The following is a 23,802-nucleotide window of genomic DNA, read 5'->3' on the forward strand; positions in this document are numbered from 1 at the left end:
CATCAAATAAAGATTTTGGGGAGAAAAAAAGATCGTCCTGGCGGCCTTAAACTGACTCAACAGCGCCACCTGCTGTTGTGTAGTGTGAATCACAGGACATTTGTCCTGGGACAGTTTCTAACAGATGATGAAAACAGACCAGTTAAATGTTATGAGACTCTACCGATTCTGATGCTTACAAGTTGGGCAAAATTATTCTCTCTCTCTCTCTCTCTCTCTCTCTCTCTCTCTCTCTCTCTCTCTCTCTCTCTCTCTCTCTCTCTCTCTCTCTGTTCTAATACCCATACTTCCATGAGTACACTTGAACGTAGTATACTATCCGCACTCACTAGGTGCGCTCATTTTCAGATGTCAGTGTTGTTCCAAATCGGATACTCTTCGTTGTACTAACCGGAAATTACGATCACGACTGCCGCCGCGGCTCCTCCCCCGCAATAAACATCCCGCTTTGAACGGTGAACTTTTTATGCCTAGCAGCTATAAAAAGCTATAAAAGCGAATGACTATTAATGCAGGCTATGTGGAAAATGCACCGACTTTGGCTCAGCCTGGCTCCACCCTCTTCCGCTACGTAGCAAAGATGGCTGCCGTTGAGTACGAAAAGTGTACATCGATCCACACTCTGAGATTTGATTGTTTTGAGTACACCATCTGGGTCCTTTCAGTACACTAATTTCCCCCGATCTGAATTGGGACGCCCTACATACTCAAACTAAGGCTAGTAAGTACGGATAGTATGGATATTGGAACACAGCGTCTGTCTCTCTCCCCCTTCTTGTTTGTATTCTGTGTGTGTATGTTTACTGTGGGTGTGATTTCTCTCCCCAGTGCTCAGTCTGTACAGCAGCATCAAACAGAGCTGATCAAGGTGTGTAAATGTCCAACATGACATCTGACTTAAGCTCTACATGAACATTAGTAAGCATCTCTTGTGGTGCTAATAGTCTCCAGGCTTCCCTCTTCAAACCAGCGGGACGTGAATCCAGGACAGATGCTTCTGATGTCCTCAGTGAGTTCAGAGTAAAGTTCTCCTCGATGTTTATTCTGTTCCAGAGGGCTGAGGAGAACGCACACGCTTTCCTAGACAAGGAGCTGAAGAAGCTCTGGAGGGATCTCTTCTCAGATTACCCACAATGCTCAGAGAGTCAGAGGGAGGAGGTGGATGGTAAGAACGAGGAGCAGAGGAGGCGCGCCATAGAGGGAGTGGTGGACATCACAAAGCTCTGCCTGATGGAGATGAACCAGGAGGAACTGGCCGACACACTGGGGGACAGTAAGACACTCTTATTGTGAAGACGGTACAGACAATTATTTTGAAGCGCAGAAGATAATCCATCTTAAAAACAGTGAATAAATTCATATTTTGAAGAGATGCAGCACTATCTTGTTATATCAGCATATCAAGTCACTTTCCACTGATTCACTATCATTATTTTTATTATCTTAAGACCAAACATTTTGCTTTGAAAATAATAATCACAATTCTGAATAAATGATCCAGTCCTTGTCACGACCAGCTTCTGTAACCACAAGTAATGAAGCCACTAAATATAACGAAGTTGATAATTGTACAGGAAATATTGACATGCTTCCACTGATGTCACCATCCACTATTGGATGTCTTCTGTTGTTTTCTCATTTAGGATCTGCTGCTGTCGAGTGCCAACACAAAATTAAGTCTCTTTTGATGAAAAAATTCAAGTGTGTGTCTGAGGGAATCGCTAAAGCAGGACAGCCAACAGGCCTGAATGACTTCTACACAGAGCTCTTCATCAAAGAGAGAGGCAGTGGAGAGGTCAACAAGGAACATGAGGTCAGACTGATTGAAACAGCTTCCAGGAGACCGGCCAAGGAGGAAACAACAATAAAATGTGAAGACATCTTTAAACCCTTAACTGATCAAGATCAACCAATCAGAACAATAATGACAACTGGAGTGGCCGGCATTGGTAAAACCGTCTTAACACACAAGTTCACTCTGGACTGGGCTGAAGGCAAAGCCAACCGCAACATACACTTTACATTTCTCTTAACTTTCAGGGAGCTGAATTTGCTGAAAGGGAAAAAGTTTAGCTTGGTGGAACTTCTCCATCACCTCATTATTGAGACCAAAGAAGCAGGAATCTTCAGATTTGATCGGTTCCAAGTTGTCTTCATCTTGGATGGTCTGGATGAGAGTCGACTTCCTCTGGATTTCCAGAACAACCAGACCTGGACTGATGTCACAAAGCCGATCTCGGTGGACGTGCTGCTGACAAACCTCATCAGGGGCGACCTGCTTCCCTCCGCTCGCATCTGGATAACCACACGCCCTGCAGCAGCCAATCTGATCCCTGCTGAGTGTGTTGACATGGTGACGGAGGTGAGAGGGTTCAACAACCCACAGAAGGAGGAGTACTTCAGGAAGAGATTCAGAGAGGAGAAGCTGGCCAGCACAATCATCTCCCACGTCAAGAAATCAAGAAGCCTCCACATCATGTGTCACATCCCAGTCTTCTGTTGGATCACTGCTACAGTTCTGGAGGACATCTTCAAAACATCGAAGGGAGGAGAAGAGGTGCCCAAGACCGTGACTCAGATGTACAGCCACTTCCTGAGGGTTCAGTCCATACAGGGGGGCAAGAAGTATCATGGGAGAGCTGAAACAGATCCACACTGGAGTTCAGAGAGCAAGGAGATCATTGTTTCTCTGGGAAAACTGGCTTTTAACCAGCTGGAGAAAGGCAACCTGATCTTCTACGAGGCAGACCTGGCAGAGTGTAAAATCGATATCCAATCAGCTTCAGAGTACACAGGAGTGTTCACCCAGATCTTTAAAGAGGAGTGTGGGCTGTACCAGGACAGGGTGTTTTGCTTTGTCCATCTGAGCATCCAGGAGTTTCTGGCTGCCCTTTATGTCTTTCTGTCCTTCATCAACACAGGGGTCAATCTGCTCTCAGAAGAAGCACAAACCTCTGGTGAAGATAAACTCCTCCACCTCTACCAGTGTGCTGTGGACAAGGCCTTACAGAGTGAGAACGGACACCTGGACTTGTTCGCCCGCTTCCTCTTGGGCCTTTCTTTGAAGACCAATCAGATTGTCCTACAAGGTCTGCTGGGCTGGGAAAAAAGTCTGAAAAAAGGTCTGCTGGGACAGACAGGAACTAGCTCATTGACCAATAAGGAAACAGTGTCTTACATCAAGAAGAAGATAAATGGAGATCTCTCTCCAGAGAGAAGCATCAATCTGTTCCACTGTCTAAATGAGCTGAACGACCGTTCTCTATTGAAGGAGATCCAACAGTACCTGACATCAGGAAGTCTCTCAAGAGAATCTCTCTCCCCTGCTCAGTGGTCAGCTCTGGTCTTCATCCTACTGACATCAGAAGAGGAGCTGGACGTGTTTGACCTGAAGAAATATTCTGCTTCAGAGAAGGGTCTTCTGAGGCTGCTGCCAGTAGTCAAAACCTCCAAAACATCTCTGTAGGTTCACTAATAACATGTATCACGATACACATAACACAATAAATTAAATAAATTACATAAATTAGGAATATAAGGTTAAAATAATATGCAAAAGAGCACTGCAGGTTCATAACGGCTTTATATTATATTCATATTATATTATATAACAACATGTATTACTATTCTACTCCATCCTACTAGTAGGATATAAAAGATACAATAATATATAAAACATCTGGCAGGTGTACTATTAAGGTATAATGAATTTCCGTACACACAGAATACTAGAATATAGAAGTAGTATTCATTTAAGAACATATTTTGAAAACACAATTAAACATTTATCCCAAATTTTACATCCAATGCATAATTAACATTTATACATCTAATGATTAAGTGAATATTATTGTAACTAGTAAAATTCCTTCATTATGTCATAAGTTGTAGATTTATGTTAGTTTACTCACAGTTCCTAACATGTTCCTGTTTATTGTGTGAAGGTTAAATGGCTGTAAGCTGTCAGCGAGATGCTGTGAAGCTCTGGCCTCAGTTCTCAGCTCCAACTCCTCTAGTCTGAGAGAGCTGGACCTGAGTACCAATGATCTGCAGAATTCAGGAGTGAAGCTGCTCTCTGCTGGACTGGGGAGTCCACACTGTACACTGGAAACTCTCAGGTCAGTTATCAGCCTCTTCTTCAAACAGGTTATTCTAGACTCCAGTAAGTGCTGCTCATGTCCGATGCATTTCTGTTGTGCGCTCAGAAATTTGTGAAATTATTGACTGGGGTTTCCAAATTATTGCTATGGGGTTAATTACAACTAGAGGATGAGCGCGTGCAACGCGTGAGCGAAAACTCTAGGTATTATGATGATAACTTTTTTCATCATTTAACATCTATTTGACATCCATCTCTTAATATTGAAAGAACCAGCTCATTCATACAATTTACTTTTTCATGTATGTAAAAAGACTGGTAACAATTCTCCTAACAATTAATCACAGTACCTAACATGTTCATGTTTATTGGTGTGAAGGTTAAATGGCTGTGAGCTGTCAGAGAGATGCTGTGAAGCTCTGGCCTCAGTTCTCAGCTCCAACTCCTCTAGTCTGAGAGAGCTGGACCTGAGTACCAATGATCTGCAGGATTCAGGAGTGAAGCTGCTCTCTGCTGGACTGGGGAGTCCACACTGTACACTGGAAACTCTCAGGTCAGTTATCAGCCTCTTCTTCAAACAGGTTATTCTAGACTCCTGTAAGTGCTGCTCACGTCCGATGCATTTCTGTTATGCGCTCAGAAATTTGTGACATTATTGACTGGGGTTTCCACATTATTGCTATGGGTTTAATTACAACTAGAGGATGAGCGCGTGCAATGCGTGAGCGAAAACTCTAGTTATTATGATGATAACTATTTTCATAATTAAACATGGATTTGACTTCCATCTCTTAATATTTAAAGAACCAGCTTATTCATACAATTTTGTATTTCATGAATGTAAAAAGACTGGTAACAAATCTCATAACAATTAATCACAGTAACTAACATGTTCCTGTTTATTGTGTGAAGGTTAAATGGCTGTAAGCTGTCAGCGAGATGCTGTGAAGCTCTGGCCTCAGTTCTCTGCTCCAACTCCTCTAGTCTGAGAGAGCTGGACCTGAGTACCAATGATCTGCAGGATTCAGGAGTGGAGCTGCTCTCTGCTGGACTGGGGAGTCCACACTGTACACTGGAAACTCTCAGGTCAGTTTTACTCAAAGTGCAAACAATTACACCACATGAGTATATTATTTTCATCAGATAACTCATCATGTATTTATTTGTGTTGTCATTAAAGTCTAGTTATATATTATGATATTATTATTATTATTGTTATTAATATCATTATAATGATAGCTTTTTTCAATAATTCGTCATCTATTTGACATCCATCTTTTAATATTTAAAGATCAAGGTAATTCATACGATGTAGCATTTTATGTATGTAAAAAGACTGGTAACCATTCTCATAGCATTTAATCACAGTACCTAACATGTTCCTGTTTATTGGTGTGAAGGTTAAATGGCTGTAAGCTGTCAGAGGGATGCTGTGAAGCTCTGGCCTCAGTTCTCCGCTCCAACTCCTCTAGTCTGAGAGAGCTGGACCTGAGTACCAATGATCTGCAGGATTCAGGAGTGAAGCTACTCTCTGCTGGACTGGGGAGTCCACACTGTACACTGGAAACTCTCAGGTCAATTGTACTCAAAGTGCAAACCATTACACCACAGGAGTATATTATTTTCATAAGATAACTCATCATGTATTTATTTGTGTTGCCATGCCAGTTTAGGTAGACATTATATTATTATTATTATTATTATTGTTGTTATTAATATTATTATAATGATAACTTTTTTCAGTCATTTACCATCTTTTTGACATCCATCTCCTACTATTAAAAGATCCAGCTTATTTATACAATTTAGCATTACATGTATGTTAAAAGACTGGTAACAATTTTCATAAAATTTTATCACGGTACCTAACATGTTCCTGTTTATTGTGTGTGAAGGTTAAATGGCTGTAAGCTGTCAGAGAGATGCTGTGAAGCTCTGGCCTCAGTTCTCAGCTCCATCTCCTCTAGTCTGAGAGAGCTGGACCTGAGTACCAATGATCTGCAGGATTCAGGAGTGGAGCTGCTCTCTGCTGGACTGGGGAGTCCACACTGTACACTGGAAACTCTCAGGTCAGTTTTACTCAAAGTGCAAACAATTACACCAAAAGGTTCAATATCAAAACACGTTTAACAGATTTACATCCAGAAAGGTTAGGTCATAAATAAATTGCTTTCATAAGAATAACTCATCATATTTATAATTGTGTTGCCAGGACAGTTTAGGTACACATTATATTGTTAGTTTATTAATGATCGTATAAGGTGTATGTTGTCAAACATTCTTATTCTTATTATCATGTAGTCAAAGAGTAAAGTGGGGTTAAGAGTTGTATAGTAAAGTTTAGGGGTGTGACGATACACTCAGCTCACGAGACGAGACGAGACACGATATTGGGTTCACGAGAACGAGACGAGACGAGATTTTAAGAAAACTACAATGACAAAATATATGACTGGACCAACAGACTTTTATTAAACCAATTCGCGCATGCATTTTGAAATGTTTTATTATAACTCTGTACATGCATGAAATTGAAACTAAAACAAAAATTTATAAAAGTTAAATTAAAATAAATTAAATTAAATAATTCTCTTTTTTTCAAGTGCAAACGATATTATGTCCAAAAACCATATCAAAGTACCCAAAATGTATTTTGATTAAATGTATTCGTTTTCGCGGTTATTCAGCCTCTTCTTCTCCTCCGGAAAAACACGACTGCATTGCATTGTGGTATACGGGAGTAACATGTAGGCTACATCATATGTACACTCAAATTGTGGGTATTTTAAGTGCACTATATAGTGCATGAAATTAACCACTGAGAATTCGAACACCACTACAAAATGGCGAGCACCCTATATAGTACACTATATCCGTGATAGGGAACAATTTCGAACACAGCTTATGGCTGCTTTCGATGCTTCCCCTGCTTCCCCTCCTTCTCCTCCTCTTCTTTTCCTTCTCCTTCTTTAGGTTCTGGCAGGCTAGATGTAGCAAAGGCGCATTACTGCCCCCACAGGCGACAAATAGAAGTTTGGATAAATCACAAATCTCGCGAGACCGATTTTTAACGCGACGGGTAATATCGTCGAGTTTAATCTCGCGAGATCTCGTGGCACGAGATCTCGTCACACCCCTAGTAAAGTTTAATAACTGCCTATTTATAGAACTGTGTTTTTAAGTGAAGTTGTAATGATGACTTTTGTTTGACAATTTAACATCTGTGTGAAATCTATCTTTTGATATTTTAATATCCCGGTTATCCATATTATTTATTATTTCATGTATTCTAAATGACTGGTTACTATTCACCTAACATTTAATCACAGTTTGTAACAGGTTGGGCCCTATTTTGTATCCAGCGCAATTGACTTTCTACACTGTGTCGTTGCTAGTATGCAACTGGTGCAGAGCGTTGTTTTCCCTTCACCGCCACGCGTCGGTAAATTAGGGAATGATCTTGCGCCCCAAGGGGCAATTCGGCAAAAGGAGGAGGCGTGTTCTGGCGCAAACTTTCCCTGGTGCTATTTTGCAGTTTTAGAAAACAGTTCCGCCACAAACCAGGAAATACCTGGTTTAAAGTCAGTGGCGCGTTGTTCAGATGCTATTTTAAGGGCGCATGCATAATGTTGCTTTTGCACCTCGCGCGTACACTTTGCTTCTCTCATCTACCTAGCCACACATTCTTGGTCAATTCTTTGGGTAAGAACAGCTGATACAGCGGTAATAAGTTGTGCTTCTAAATCAATGCATCTGCAAACACCTCACAGCAAACACATATTTTCTTGACCCAGACATCGTGTACAAGCCCATCAATTTTAGGATTGATGAGTATTTGATCGTGAGAAAACATGTTTTACCGCGAGTGAGTGTTAAAAAGAATGAATGAATACGGGCGCGCGTAAAATAATTAATGAATGCGGGCGTGCGTGTGTGCGTCCATCTGTTTAAACACACGTAAATTAAACACTTAACGCATAATACAGTCCATGGCAATGTATATTAACGGGGGGACACATGCATATTAGCAACACAAGTCGATAACGATAATGCATACAATACTCGTAAGAAACGATGTTTGTTAATGTATTGCGTATATTATTCAATAGAACCACAGCTACCTCATATCATATTCCATGTGTGAATTATTTGGCCATATACTGAGCCATTTGAAGTCTGAAATTCATGTGGTCTGCATCTGTCTCATCGGAAACTGCAAATGCGCTGTCAAAATATCAACTTGTCAGTTTCAAATGCGCTCAAGGCTCTTAAAGAGGATGGGAGACGGCACTCTCATTGGTTCATTGCATGCCCAAACCACACCTACGGGTAATTAGTTTACTTCAGACCAACCCTTTTTAGATTTGTGCAGGACGCAAGAGTAATTTATCCGCCGGTAAAATAGCAATATCGCCATAGAAACGCCCACAAAGCTACTTGTGTTTGGCGCTTCTCACTTACATTTCAGACCATTAAAATAGGGCCCGTTGTGTTTATTGTGCGTGAAGGTTAAATGGCTGTAAGCTGCCAGAGAGATGCTGTGAAGCTCTGGCCTCAGTTCTCAGCTCTAACTCCTCTAGTCTGAGAGAGCTGGACCTGAGTACCAATGATCTGCAGGATTCAGGAGTGAAGCTGCTCTCTGCTGGACTGGGGAGTCCACACTGTACACTGGAAACTCTCAGGTCAGTTATCAGCCTCTTCTTCAAACAGGTTATTCTAGACTCCAGTAAGTGCTGCTTATGTCCGATGCATTTTTATTAATCTTTTTCCCTGCTGACAAAACACACCCTGATTCTACACAATGTAAGAGCCTGAGAAGAAACGGTCTTAGCCCACCAAACACAGCAGACTTCTCCTGACTCTAACCGAACAATATCTCATCTGAGTTGTAGCTATTGAGGAAGGAGCGTTTGTTTAAAGCCCATGGTGCAGGTTAACCGGAAGTTTCGATTAATGGGTACATAAAGTATCAAAATATGTATAGCATTCATCAAATGTCTCCAAAATGGTGTTAAAGTCCAGTTTTTGTCGTTTTTTGTAGTAACGGGTGTTTTCTAACGTCGTTCGGTGGTGACGTCACAGTAGGGAGTCGTGGTGGAAGGTAGCCTCAGCCTAGTACTAGAACTATGGCGTCTAACTGGGATGAGGAAGAGGTGGCAAGAACCACAAATTACATTTATTATGGCCCGCAGCCGTATAATTTCGAGCCTGTTAGACGTGAGGGGGCGAATGAGGAATTGCCAAGGACTGATGGCCGTCAAAGCCAATTAAATTCATGGTCAGAGGAGAATGAGTGGAGAGTTGGTGAGGTGTCCTGGTGAGTTGCTATCATTTAGCAATGCAGCAACGAGCGCTTGAGCTCGTTGCTGCACAAGCTCCCCCCCCCCCCCCCAGATAACCCCTACGATTAGTTATCCCACGTTTTGATGGTTGCCTAATAGCTCCAGTAACAACATATTTTGCCTAGTGTTTATTTCTAAGCTTTTACCTATTCCTCCGGTGAAAGTGTTGTTGCAAACGTACCCGGTAGCCGCCGGTCACGTAGGCTGGTCATGAATTCAGCGTGATTATTTTCGATTCTACTCCTCGTGATTTATTGTCATTGACACCGTCAGGGTACCGCTTACCGAGAGAGGGAGAGTAGTAAGCGTGTCTGTGTCGCTGTGTTTGGCAAGTGTTTGTGTGGGCGGTGCCATCCTATGGAATCTGTGCTTGTGCTGTAGGGAAGTGAGTGCGTTTTGGTCGCTGGTCGAGGAGCTCAGCCCAAGACCAGCAGATGTGACATGCCTCACTCAGCATCCAGGATTTGAGGCATGCTGCCTGAATCCGTTTGTGCTGAAGATAGCATACACACATTTCAAGCAGGATCATGGTCCCCTTCAAGCCAGCACGGACGAGTATGTTAATTGTTTGTTTACTTTAGCATTCTTTTTATAGAGTCCTATGAACCAACTTAAACAGTTATAGGCGACTAGAGATGTGTTGCATAGACAATAAACATGCATGAACATTTTTTATTTTCCAACCTACTTCCCTAGGCAATACCGGTACACTGCATACAGGCAGGCTATACGCTGGGCTTATGGAGTTCTTGGCCTGCATATAAGGAAGCCTCTACCCTCCTGTCTGGTTTCAGCCATCAGGCAACAATTTCAGAGTGGTGACCAGACCTATCATGGCTTTCAATGGCCTCGTTTGGATGAAGAATAAAAACCATATTGGCACGTACAACATGAATACAATTATTTTTCAGTTCAAGAATTAACTCATGCTTGTTGTGTTGCGATCGCTCAACCGCCCTTAAAATGTTATAAAATACACAGAACAGGTGAATTCATATAAAAACAGTTTATTAGGTCATCCCAAGTAATGGGTATCAATTACTGAAAAAAGGGACAGGTTGAAAGGCCTGATAAAGTAAACAAATCTCAAGAAAAAAAGGGTAAGGCACAAAGAAACCAACATAAAATAATCTTGCAATAGTATGGTTTTACCTGAGGGTCAGCTGATGGTTCTCTCACTCACTCACGGACACATACAGGCAATGATATCACATAGAGCAGACGCATAGTGATCCAAGAGAAAAGCGCACACAGAGGTCCCTTTCGGATTCTTAAATAATTTTTTATGAATTATGGGGCAAATGGAGCTGTAAAGGAATGATTTGTGCACACAACTAAGTAAAAAACCCAAGCAATAAAAACAAAACATGCGACATGCAGTGAGGCGGTAACCATGTCGATGCTGATAAAGGAATGAATGGGTTACAGCCATAAAAAACCAAGAGATAATGTTAGTCGACAGAGATGTTAGGGTCAGCGCAAGGGGTTAAAATGTAAGGTTATAATAAACTTCCTGGAACAATCAAAAAACCCAAGCAATAAACAGCACACAAAGAGAAAACAAAACATGCGGCATACAGAAAACCGCCACCAAATAAAATAACATATACTTACTATATACATATATACATACTCACAACTAAATGATTGGACCTGTCTGGGAAAAAAAATATTCGAATTCAATTTTTTGTAGCGTGACTGCTGGGCTAGATAGAGGCTGACGGCCTCCTCCTTGGGGATTTGTTGGAAGGATTTGGCGATGGGGGCGGGTGCACAGGCTGACAAATTGGCGCTCACCTCTTGAAGAGCCTTGGGTGAATCCATGTATCTCTCCCGAAGGGCCTCGATTAATGACGTTGCATAACCTGCAGACATAATAATGATAAAATACTGTATAAAGATCGCTGTCACTGATTACAGATGTCTTGTGCGCAAATGTCAAAATATGATAGAACTGCATGACACTGCCTACCGTATGAGGCCTTCTCTTTGATGGGAACAACTTCCCAGGCACCTTTTGTGAAACGTGGATATCGCACGCTATACCTCTCCAAACCATCGCTTCTTCGTGCGGTCTCTCTGTTCGCATTATAGTTGTAATGCAGCGCCGCTAAGAGAAGCCTACAGAATAACACATTTGAGAACACTTTCGAAACCTGGTGTATTTATGGTAAAATACGGCATTGTTATTCCATTGGACAGCACTGACCTGCTATACATGCCATGGTATGAAAACCCAGTGTGCTTGGGCGCGAAGTGCAGGATCAGGGAGTGGAAGGCTTCAAGGGAGTAAGTCTGGTGCTGCGGAGACAGCTGTCGAACATCCTTCAGTAAGGATGTCCTTGTGATGATACCCTCCAGTTTTACTGCTGCCATTGAGCCTGCAAGAGACCAAGATAGGTAGGCAGGCACGCAGACAGACACACACACAGCAGACATACAAATAGACAGATTTTTTCTCTCCAGTGGAAACACACATAAAATTGTCCTGCATATGAATTATAGCAAACATATTTACAGTAAACAGAATGTTATGAGATCCCCAGTGTATGAAATAATGATTGAAATGGAAACCCTGTAGAGCATGCATAATGCCACATACTGTGTACTGTACCTGGTTCCAGCCACTCTTTATCTCGTTGATCCCCCTCCAGAGGGGCATGAGCGCAACTGGAGAAGGCAAGGGTGTCATGGTCGTGGATGTCCTGAATGTGATTCACCAAGCTTCTCCATTTGGCCTCCATCACAGCTCGATTGCCATCTGGGGTTGAGGCTGCAGTCCAGTACTGGTGGTTCACTATGGCTGGCCTCCACAACTGCAGTTGTTCACACTGTCTGTCTTTTGAGGCTGTATCCAAGGCCTTCCCCAGACCTGGTTTAGAACAAATGGTATTAATCTAAATGCAATAACAAAAACTGCTTAAACGTTCCAACAATGGATACATACTTTTCCCAATGTGCCAGACATCAAAATAATGCTGTGTCCCTTCAGGGCACAGCTCTTCTCTCACCCATTTGGGAACCTATGGAGTAAAGAGCAAACTTTTGTGGATGCTTGCACTGTCTGGCCCTCAGTGCATCAGCAAAGCAGAAACGTCCAGCCTCAGTGCAATTCATAAATCTACATTCATTTTCTTTTTGTAAATACCTGGCGATGTCTGTCTGTGATGAGGGTTGACAAATGCAGGTCGTGCCGCCTCAGCAAGCCGATGCTGCGCTTGAGCCCCTCTATCTCACACCTAGAGCTGTTGGGGACCTCTGAGCTCTGCAACATAATATAAGTGTAAGTGTAGAATGGTGGTGGAGGTGAAGGTGGCGTGATACATAATAAAGCCCTATGCATGGTTGTACACCAGGAAAAGTGCTATATTAAGATGCAGTCCATTTAACAAATTGCAGAGTAAATTTCTTTCTGTCTAATAACATCAGGCTTACCCGAACAAGCTGAACATCAACCACCTTGTTTACTCTGTCCTCTATCAAAGTGTAGGAGCCGTACTTTGCACAGTGCCCTGGAAAATCTGACCTGGGGATAATTAGAAATTAAAATTATGTTTCAAGTTTTTAATAACCGGTGTCTGTAAAGACAATCCACCATGCCATCTGCAAATGTAAACTAAAGCCGCCCTACATGATAACAAATAAAATCAAAATGTGCAACTGGTCTATGAGCTCTCGCACAAACAAGGTGTGGGGAACAGTATTAGGATACAAAATGAACAATGACATGAGATTTTTAAAGTTCATACCCCTTAGTGGCAGCTAGCATAGAATCAACAAATTCTGCTTTACCTGTAGTCACCAGCAACAACTAGGCCTCCATCCATTGCCTTGAGGTCACTAAAATTCTTGGCCTGCTCGTTCTGCCAGGCCTGAATGATGACGGGGATGGTGTAACGGCGCTGATGGCGAAAGAAAGTGCTTGCGCTGATGCACTGAAGGCCAAACAGGGTCATCAACCTTAATGTCTGGGTGGCCAAACATCCAGAGAAATGGATGGCCCCGCTTAAAAGGAGGTTACAGGCATATTCCTGTGTAGGATCGGCTGGTTTTGCCAGAAACGCTGGTAGCCACATGCACAGACCTAGATATTTAGAAAAAAAAAACATGACCAGTAGTGTATAACACTCAAATATGATGGCATCATAAACCCACAGACTAAAGCAAGCCTGGTACATACATTGTAAATTACCTGGAAAGACAAATTTGAAAAAGAAGCAACGTCAGCACCAACCAAGCTAGCCATTATAAATCCACAAGATTTATAATGGCTATAATGACTGTTATAGCAACTAATGTGGATTGGAGGATGCACTGATCACTTGCAATGAGCAATGTGGGCAGACAGTCAGGGCTATTCGATTTTAATAAGATATTCAGATTTTCTAATCAGATATGGCCTGCAGTGTAAACAAAATCCTACCTGCTCTATTTTAACAAATGTTCCTTCCTGCTGCACGATTCTACTATCTGACTTCTCACAACAGGCCGGACAGATGGCAAACAGGGCCATCTGTCCGGCAAACATTGAATTTGTCAATGCCACTACAACAAAAAAAGAGGGGGGGGGGGGGGGGGGGGGGGGTGTCAGTCAAACTACCGATACACAAAAATGAAAATTCAAAGTTGGTCTATGTTGGCTTTAAATTATCTCACTTTTGGTGGGGGTCATAAGTTGGAGATGGCTCCTCACACAACACCTCCTCATCCTCCTCAGACATCTGGTCTTCTGGTACCCATGATGCATCACTGATGACAGAGAGATCATCTTCTCCATCCGTTGGGTCAGGACTAGTGAGGGGGGTGAAAGTTTGTGTCCCCATGCTGACCATCTTGGGCTTCAGGTTCACTTGCACAGCTGTGGCAGAGTCAATAAACATACCCAAACATATGACAATCATGGCAAATCTAAGCGGTTATGTTTTGATCTAGGTTATGTATTAATTTTAGCAATGTGTTTGGAAATGTCCTGCATGCATAAAAATTTTCAACGTATGTTTTAGACAGCATATCAACCACTAAAAAAATAACAAGATTTACTGTGAGACCTTCCAATGGGCTTCAAAATACACTGTGTCCCAGTGTCACAAGTGGAGTAGGGCAAGGGGTCCTCTACCGTAGCAGCATTGACACTGTCCGTGGTCTCACACGGTGAGGCATCTGTCAACATCTTGCGTAAATAAACTAGCGTCAGCGACGCGGTCACGTCTAAATACATATGAAAGAGGACCGTAATAGTCACTTTCCATCAGGAAAAGGGCAATTACATCCATCAACTAAATCAAACACACACACACTGTTGTGAAAGCCGCTTGATGAGCGCCAGTGATCCAAACACTAGCCGTGGCGCTTTCTAGTTAGATATGACAAGCTTTTGGACATTTACTTCAGGACAATTTTGTTTTGGTTCATATTCATGAATCACGAAATGTGCTTTTCTAATGTCAGACTGATCATGAGTCATGACTGTAGTGGAGGCGGTGTCAAATGGAATACGGTATGTAGTATACACAGGGCTAGCTAACGCACAGCTTGTAAACATTAGCATGAGGCTTACCATAGCCAGCTCTCGCTTGCGGCTGGAGGCACTGATCTTGGTGCCTCTCGGTCTCAGGGCAGGGCAGGCAGAGAGATGCATGTGCACAGAAGGCACGGCGTTCGGAATAAGCTGTGCCAGGCTCTTTAACCCGAGAAATACCATCCTGACATCCCCTTGGTCGTAATCCTCCTCCGTGAAATGAGCGCTGCAGACCTTGGAGTTCTTTGTGACCGAGGGAATAGAAAAATCTGCTTGTCTAACGCGGACAAACTGTACCCACTGTCTGAGGGTTGCCTTGTCCTTCGGAAAGGCATGGACCCTGTGTCCTGTTCTGCTAGTTATTACACCCAGCACAAACACAGTTGTACACCATTCTAAATCTACACCTACCTACCCACCTACCTACCTACGCTATGCTATGCTATGCTATCTGTCTGTCTTTCTCCCTATCTCTCGGTCTATATCTATATATGTCTATCTATGCTGTCTATCTCTATCTATCTATATGTCTATCTATCTAAGCTATCTATGTATGTATCTATGTATTTATCTCTTACTTATCTATCTCTTATCTCTCTCGTACTCTCTACTCTCAATGGGTCTCGAAGGGCTACGTCTGTCGTCTCCCTACCGTGACATCATGCAACGCCTTCCGGGAGAAATGAGAAGCTATCGCAAACCGCTCCATTATGACCCACTTTTTCGTATTAAAATCCGTTTTGTGATACCCAACAACATTAAATACAATAGGTAACCATTAAAATGTTTATTACCAACAAGCAAATTGCGCAAATTCGAAAAAAATAAAACCTGCACCATGGCCTTTAAGATCCTGTTTCATATCCAAGTGAAGAAAGCTCTGCAGTCTGTGATGATGTCATCTCCCCACTTCCTCTTCCTTTTCTCGGACAGGGTGGCAGCTTTGTCTCCATGAAGTATCAATAAAGCTTTTACTTGTCCTCAATACGGAATGAATAGACTTTATAAATGGGGTAACTTTAGATGTTTGTGTGTGTGTGTGTGTGTGTGTGTGTGTGTGTGTGTGTGTGTGTGTGTGTGTGTGTGTGTGTGTGTGTGTGTGTGTGTGTGTGTGTGTGTGTAGGATGTCTGGCTGCCTGATCACACAGGAAGGCTTTGCTTCTCTGGCCTCAGCTCTGAGCTCCAACCCCTCCCATCTGAGAGAGCTGGAACTGAGCTACAATCATCCAGGAGACTCAGGAGCTGCGCTGCTCTCTGCTGGACTGGAGGATTCACTCTGGAGACTGGATACCCTCAGGTATGGAGAGGACAGCTCACCACTCGGGGACAAAGTCTCCTAAAAGGATTCAAGCCGCGGCTAGATGAAGCGGTTTGAAAAGGCAGCTGTTACTAGGGTGACAAGATCCCAATTCACCAGATGTGGGACAAACACTATGTTTGTGCGGGACAATGTGGGTTACCAATGCATCGAGGCAGACTAAAATAACTTAAAAAAAACAACATTTCTATTCTCCCCCTTTGCTTATAACATTATTATGCTTTGCCATCAGGTGGATTCAGTAGCACATAACAGCCTGCAAATAAAAACGTAACAAATATATCTTATTTAAATGGAACTTTCCCAAGTTCTCTCACGTGAGAAAACATAGTAGGCATGGAGCTTTCATGCTATTTCACAGTGCCTCAAGTTAACACACCTGAATGTATACATGAAGCGGAACTGGGCTGGGCTATACCGCCCCCTCCCTCCCGGAATGAGGCGAACCGAACCGTACCGCACCCTGCAGGGCAAACGCGGCATTACTGTCAATAACAATGCGGGACAACGTCTCAATTTGCGGGACGAGTAAAAAGTAATGGAAATGCGTGACTGTCCAGCACAAAGATGGCATCTGGTCACCCCAGCTGTAACTCATGTTGTGCAGAAAGCGATGAGACAGCAGATGATGAAGGTGGATGTTTCAACATGCTACTCTAACTTTGTTTCCCCCCCAGTGTGGAGCACGGTGGAGTGTTGAGGCTGAAACCAGCTATGAAGAAGTGTAAGTGTCTCTTAATTGTATGTATATATATATTTATATATACATTTAGATACATTTACATACATTCATACATACATACATACATACATAGGGCTGTAACGATACACCAGCTCACGATTCGGTTTGTATCACAATTTTTGACCCACGGTTCGATATATCCCAAAAAAATTTAACCTATTTAAGCAACACTTATGTAAGAATTAACTTAATGTAACAATTAATAACAAATAATTTGGAACACTGAACAGATTTGAACAGAAAAATACTATTAAAGTATAGCAAAATGAATAAATAAATAACCAAAGATTGCAGTTGGAGGATGCTTGCAGGTAGGCAAAAACCCTTGAATAGTTTTGGGGTTTAGGCTTACGTATTTGAAAATAGTAATGTCAAATAAATAATAGTAATTTGAATAGTTTGGTAGCACTAATCATTGTTCCTGCTAGAAAACACGGTGCCGGTCAAAGTTATCTGCATGGGTTTAGTTTTCGGTCAAATATCCTATTAGCGCTTCCTATTGGGCTATGTAGCTTAAAGGTCCCATGACATGCTATTTTATGTATTCTTTAATATAGGTATTAGTGGGCAACTAACACAGTATTCAAAGACGTTCCCGAAATTCAGCCGTGGTGCAGAGTTACAGCCACTCCGAGCCAGTCGCACATTGAGCTTCCCCCAAATGCGCTGTTTCGGTGTCGGTAGCTTTAATGCAAATGAGGAGGAGCGAGGCGGGTCAAGGAGGAGGGTGGGGGTGTGGCCCTGAGCAGCTTGCAGCCACGGTACCATGCGCTCTGTTTACAGTGGATGTATCGCAATGGCGAGGCGCACACAGCCATTAGCCGTGTTCTGTAAATATTCTAGAACACACGGGAGTCCTGGAGCTCTATATCTAAATATTATCATATAGCCTACATAGATATCTATATCATATAATATATATTATCACGGCCATAGCTGTGTGAGCCGATATTATGAATCTCAAACGACCGCGTTGGGTTCTCCGACGTTCCTGGTTCTTCAACGTCCTCATCAATGTGAAGTAGACTTAACCGCGACAAGGAGGAGAAAGGGATCGTTGCCGGGCAGCGCTTAGGCACCTCCGCCTCTGGCGGTGGTCCCTCAGCAGGGCTCAAGCGGGAGACATTCGCCGCCAACAATCCCTTTCTCCTCCATGTCGTGGTTCATGTTCTTGAGGGAGTCAAAGCCAAAGTTACTTCCCCCCAATTCATTCTCAACCTTGGCTGAGATAACCCCCAATACGACCCCCAATAAAAGCTGTGTGCGCCTCCAGACGATATTATGAATCGCAAACGACTTTGTCGGGTTCTGCGACGTCTCTGGTTCTTCCACTTTCACATCAACCTGAAGTCGACTGAACCGCGCCCTGCCTGCTGCCGGCTGCCCGCTGCCGGGCGATGGTGCCTCGCGGCAACCGGCGGCATGTCGCAGTTCATGTACTTCAGCGAGTCAAAGCCAAAGTTCCTTTCCCCCAATTCCTTCTCAACCATGGCTCAGATAACCCCCACAACAGTCTCGTTGTGGAAATACAAGACACGTCAAAGAACCGACAAGAAACACTTGCGTTACAGTGTGTGTATTCACACACACACACACACACACACACACACACACACACACACACACACACACACACACACACACACACACACACACACACACACCACCGATGTGTGGCGCTCGCACGGTCGAGTCTCATTGGCGGGCCAACGTCTCTGGGCGGGCCAGGCAGAGTAAGGGGAGGAGCTGAGATTCTTGGTGACGTCATGAATACAGACATTCCAAATCAGCGCGCTTGAGCCTCCGTTTTTTCAAAGGCGAGCAGAACAGCTAGTGCTCGTTTTACACCAAACGCAAGTTTTAGCCACTGGGGGACCATGGGCAGGCTAGGGGAACTCATATTTATGTTAGAAAACCTCATAAAGTGAGATTTTCATGTCATGGGACCTTTATTAATGACGTAAACAGGCCGTATAGAATGCAACATGTTTAAAAGCCTAACTTTCAAATAGATTGGAAAAAACATGAACGTCTGATTCGCAATAACGAGGCATGGTGTTGCGAGTAGCATATGTGTGTGCGCGAGAATGGCAGCGTGTGTGTGTGTGCAGTGGCGGCTGGTGAATTTTATTATAGGGGGGGCAGAAAGTTTGTAAACTAAACCCCTGTAGGGGGGTCTGGGGCCCTCCTCCCCCCGAAGATTTTTTTGTGTTTTTCATATAAAAACGAAGCATTCTGGTGCATTCTGACAAAATTATAAAGACAAAATAGAACATTTCCTTACAAAGACGAATGGAGCCGGGGAACTGAGTTTTAACTTAATTTATTTGCCTTGTAGAATTCAGCAAGATTAAAAGTGCAAATACATCAATAATAATTGGGATTTACCGGTATACACAAGTTAACATTCTCTCTCTCTCTCTATCTGTATGTGTGTTTGTGAGAGAGTGAGAGTGAGAGAATGTGATTCTAAAAGGGTGAGTGTGTTACGGACAATCTATTGTGTTGGTAACTTCACTCATAAATCTATCTACAGTTAAATATGCATTTAGACAAATACGATAAAATATCAATATAATATGTGCAACCTTTTATGTGTGGTTGTTCAAGACACACTGAAGGCATGATGCCACCATAGGTTTGCAGAGAACTACATACAATATGCACACTGAAGGCATGATGCCACCATAGGTTTGCAGAGAACTATATACATATACACACTGAAGGCATGATGCCACCATAGGTTTGCAGAGAACTATATACAATATACACACTGAAGGCATGATGCCACCATAGGTTTGCAGAGAACTATAGACAATATGCACACTGAAGGCATGATGCCACCATAGGTTTGCAGAGAACTATATACAATATACACACTGAAGGCATGATGCCACCAAAGGTTTGCAGAGAACTATATACAATATGCACACTGAAGGCATGATGCCACCATAGGTTTGCAGAGAACTATATACAATATACACACTGAAGGCATGATGCCACCATAGGTTTGCAGAGAACTATATACAATATACACACTGAAGGCATGATGCCACCATAGGTTTGCAGAGAACTATATACAATATACACACTGAAGCAACCTGGTCTCACAGGAATCCGTGAAATGACTACGGACGAATAACTCGAAATCCGTGGACACATCACGGAAACACGCTGATTTCCGTGATGTGTTCACGGAATTCGCTCCAATGCAAGTTAATGACGCTGATGTTCCGTGGCTCACACTCGGATCCCCGTTTCAACGAGCGAGTCGACCACGGGGGCTTAACTCAAAACCCGGGGTGGTCTCACTGAAACACTTAAATTGTCCTTGTTGTGTCCACGGAAGTTGCTCCAATGCAAGTAAATGACAATGATATTCCGTGGCACACACACAGATTCCCGTTTCAATCTGTGTGTGTGCTCCCGTTTCAATCTGTGTGTGCCAAATTTGACCACAGCGGGGGCTTAACTCAAAATCCGTGGTGGTCTGATGGAATCACTTCAATTGTCCGTGATGTGGCCACGGAATTTGCTCCAATGCAAGTAAATGACACTGTTATTCCGTGGCTCACACTCGGATATCGGCATGTTTCCGTGATGTGGCCACGGATTTCGAGTTAAGCGTCCGACCATAGTCATTTCACGGATTCCTGAGAGACCATGTTGCACTGAAGGCATGATGCCACCATAGGTTTGCAGGGAACTATATACAATATGCACACTGAAGGCATGATGCCACCATAGGTTTGCAGAGAACTATATACAATATAAACACTGAAGGCATGATGCCACCATAGGTTTGCAGAGAACTATATACAATATGCACACTGAAGGCATGATGCCACCATAGGTTTGCAGAGCACTATATACAATATGCACACTGAAGGCATGATGCCACCATAGGTTTGCAGAGAACTATATACAACATACACTTGAAAGGGGTAGGGTGGGGTTGTGAGGGACTGCATTAGCTTCTTCACAACCTGCTAGCCATCCTCGGGTGTAGGACTTTCCCCCTTTGTAGAAATTTGTTTAATCATTAATTTTGGTCTAGGAGGTCCTGATTGTTTTAATGCCAATTTTTCTGAATTGGATCGTCGACTAAAAGGAACTTCTTTGAGAGACGAAACGGAATTGCGCACATTTGCAGCCATGTGGAAATCAGCAAGTGACTTGATCGAAGATATCCCTTTGCGCTCTTAGCTCAGTAACGTATGACGCAAGCACGTTAGGGCGAGTCCCAAATCCCCATTGAAAATGCATTGAAGGCTCATTTTCCAAAAAAAAAAGTTTTAACATTAGAGTCAACGGAGAAGGCCTGGGCGATTTTCCCCGTCGATGAATTTGCCCATAGAGGCGGGACCATTTGAAACGCGACTTGAATCTGACGATTCTGATTGGACAATGACAGATAATAGGTCTAGAACACTGAAAACTACTTTTTCCGTGATAGAATAAAAAAAAAAAAAGAATCCTCTTTCTCTCAGTTGGTAGTGCGTCGCCCAAATCGCCCCTATACACCTATACACACTGTGTGTGTGTCTAGTGAATAAACGAACAAGTCCAACAGAATAAAGTACCCAGCCTGTCAATAATCGGTGGCCTCTTCATTCCGACCTATAAGAAGACCAATTGCCAGTCAAAGCACACAAAACACTAGAGACAGGGATCACACAGGCTATTTTTATGCGCTTGGCCCACTCTGGATAAATGTCGTTCATATCGCATGTAAGGACTTCGCAGGCTGTGGAGAAATACATTCCTCTGTAGCCTGTAGTCATCACAGCGAGGGCAGCTCGTCGCAGACTTACATCATCGATAAGAGGAGTGGTGTTAGCAGACTATTATTTATGCCGCGTTTCCACTGCAGGGTGCGGTACAGTTCGGTTCGCCTCAGTCCGGTAGGGAGGGGGCGGTATAGCCCAGCTCAGTTCCGAGGTCGCGTTTCCACCGCCGACAGTACCCTTTATGGTAGGCCGGATGTCGATCGCCGCGGCAGCTACGTAAACATCGTAAACACGTCTTCCTCCCCAAGAATGCAGAGGATCGTCTCCACCTCCTTGTTCACCCAAGCAAGCGTTTTACGCAACATGTTCATTATAAAGAATAATACCTCGAGGCTACTGTTTGTTTGTTTTTATCCCCACGTCGCCCAGAAGTGACGGTTCTGTCGACCAATCAACGGAGGGGGTGTGTAGCTCGAATTTTCAGGTACCCTTTCAGGCGTCTCGTCTCGTTTTCAGTACCCCAACGGAGGAGTACTGAAAACGAGGGCAAAACGGGTACGGCTCAGTCCGGGTCACGCCCACTTTTGGCGGTGGAAAGGGAACCGTACTGCACCCTGCAGTGGAAACGCGGCATTAGACAGATTATTAGCAAATTAAAATCTGACTATTTTAATTTTTTAATTTTGTCTGAGAATGAATTTTTCTATTACCGGACAACGGAAACCCTGGCACTAACAGCTCATATCACGTGGCTGGATCTGGACTTGAGGATAATAATACATACATACATACATACATACATACATACATACATACATACATACATACATACATACATACATACATACATACATACATACATACATACATACATACATACATACATAAAAATGTTGACAGTTAATAAAGCCTGTCTGTGTGTATATGATGATATATATATATCATATGTATCCTACCCAAGTGACCCAAACGATATGTATATTTATGTGTAGGTAAGCACGTGTATGTATGAGTACATGTCTATATGTATATAGTATGTATGCATTAGTACATATCTATGTGTATATGAACCAGTTCATCGGTTCATCAGTTCATCTCCAGCCTGTATGTGACCTCAACTTGTTCAGTCTGTGGTTTACACAGGTGTCCCTTTGAAGATTGATTGCAATGTGTGTCTATTGGGAAATCCAAAAGTTTCCAAAAAATATTGCTTAGATATTTCATGTGAGTAATAAGCTCATCATGCTGAACATGTTGATGCATAATATGTTTATGTAGTCTAATTATTGAGGTTGTTAATGCACTTTATACATATTTTCTGGTTTCAATGTTTTGATTGGGACAGCCACTCACACACACATTGGATTTCCAATCAACTTTAACTTTAATTATCTTAAACACAATGGCCCTCATTTATCAAACGAGCGTACGACAGAAAACGTGCGTAAAATGGACGTAGGCTCATTTCAACGTTGAGCTTGGCATTTATCAATTTGAACGTGAGCGCAGGCTGCGATGAAATCTCACGTCAGGTCTGAGCTCGTGTACGCAAGTTTTTTTGGCGCAACATACGGGTATTTCAATGATGAATAGTGCAGCACAAGTAGCCCATGTTCAACATCTGTATTAATTACTAAATAAATTGGAATTAGCCCAGCCGTTCAAACAATTACAATCAAGTTGGCCTAATTAAAAACAGTATTGCTATGAAAATAATTAGAATGTGACAGGTGAAATGTTTATTCAGCTGTCTATATTAACAGGAGCTTTGCCAAATAGGTGGTCGTGTCTCAGCGATGGCAGATCTGGCTCTGTTAAGGACCTCAACGCACAGACGAGAGAGTTTTTCGAGACCGCGCCGATTTTTTTAAGGAGGGCGATGAATGGCTCTTGAGTCGTTTTCGTCTCCCAAGGCATCTCCTGATGGAGCTATGCAATGCTTTGGAGCCACAGTTAAGGCGAGAAACTAGGCGATCAAACGCAATACTGTGCAGGTTTGCTCTACCTTGGGATTTTTGGCCACCGGGATCTTGCAGCGGGAGATCGGGGACAG

The 23,802-nt window shown here is 42.9% G+C and overlaps 1 protein-coding gene across 2 annotated transcripts; it reads left to right on the forward strand.

The window, feature by feature from the left end:
• The first annotated feature begins 1,220 nt into the window (after positions 1-1,220).
• On the forward strand, positions 1,221-9,010 carry LOC115546105 (NACHT, LRR and PYD domains-containing protein 12-like). 2 transcript variants are annotated; one of them, XM_030359780.1, is made up of 6 exons: positions 1,221-1,273; positions 1,644-3,462; positions 3,945-4,118; positions 5,012-5,185; positions 5,500-5,673; positions 8,608-9,010. In XM_030359780.1, exons 1-6 carry the CDS (start codon positions 1,231-1,233, stop codon positions 8,858-8,860), a joined length of 2,637 nt encoding a protein of 878 aa, XP_030215640.1. In that variant the 5' UTR covers positions 1,221-1,230; the 3' UTR covers positions 8,861-9,010. The 2 variants fall into 2 exon arrangements, with proteins under 2 accessions (XP_030215640.1, XP_030215639.1); XM_030359779.1 differs by lacking the exon at positions 1,221-1,273 and having other exon boundaries at positions 1,331-3,462.
• The last annotated feature ends 14,792 nt before the right edge of the window (positions 9,011-23,802 follow it).

This window comes from Gadus morhua, chromosome 6, assembly GCF_902167405.1.
Source record: "Gadus morhua chromosome 6, gadMor3.0, whole genome shotgun sequence".
Taxonomy (NCBI): domain Eukaryota; kingdom Metazoa; phylum Chordata; class Actinopteri; order Gadiformes; family Gadidae; genus Gadus; species Gadus morhua.

What these genes read in the sequence shown, in the direction of transcription:
- LOC115546105 (XM_030359779.1), top strand. Translation starts at nt 1,493, where the DNA reads ATGATCCAGTCCTTGTCACGACCAGCTTCTGTAACCACAAGTAATGAA. An exon ending in AAAACCTCCAAAACATCTCT is followed by an intron (nt 3,463 to 3,944) that starts GTAGGTTCACTA and finishes TATTGTGTGAAG; the next exon opens with GTTAAATGGCTGTAAGCTGT. An exon ending in TGTACACTGGAAACTCTCAG is followed by an intron (nt 5,186 to 5,499) that starts GTCAGTTTTACT and finishes ATTGGTGTGAAG; the next exon opens with GTTAAATGGCTGTAAGCTGT.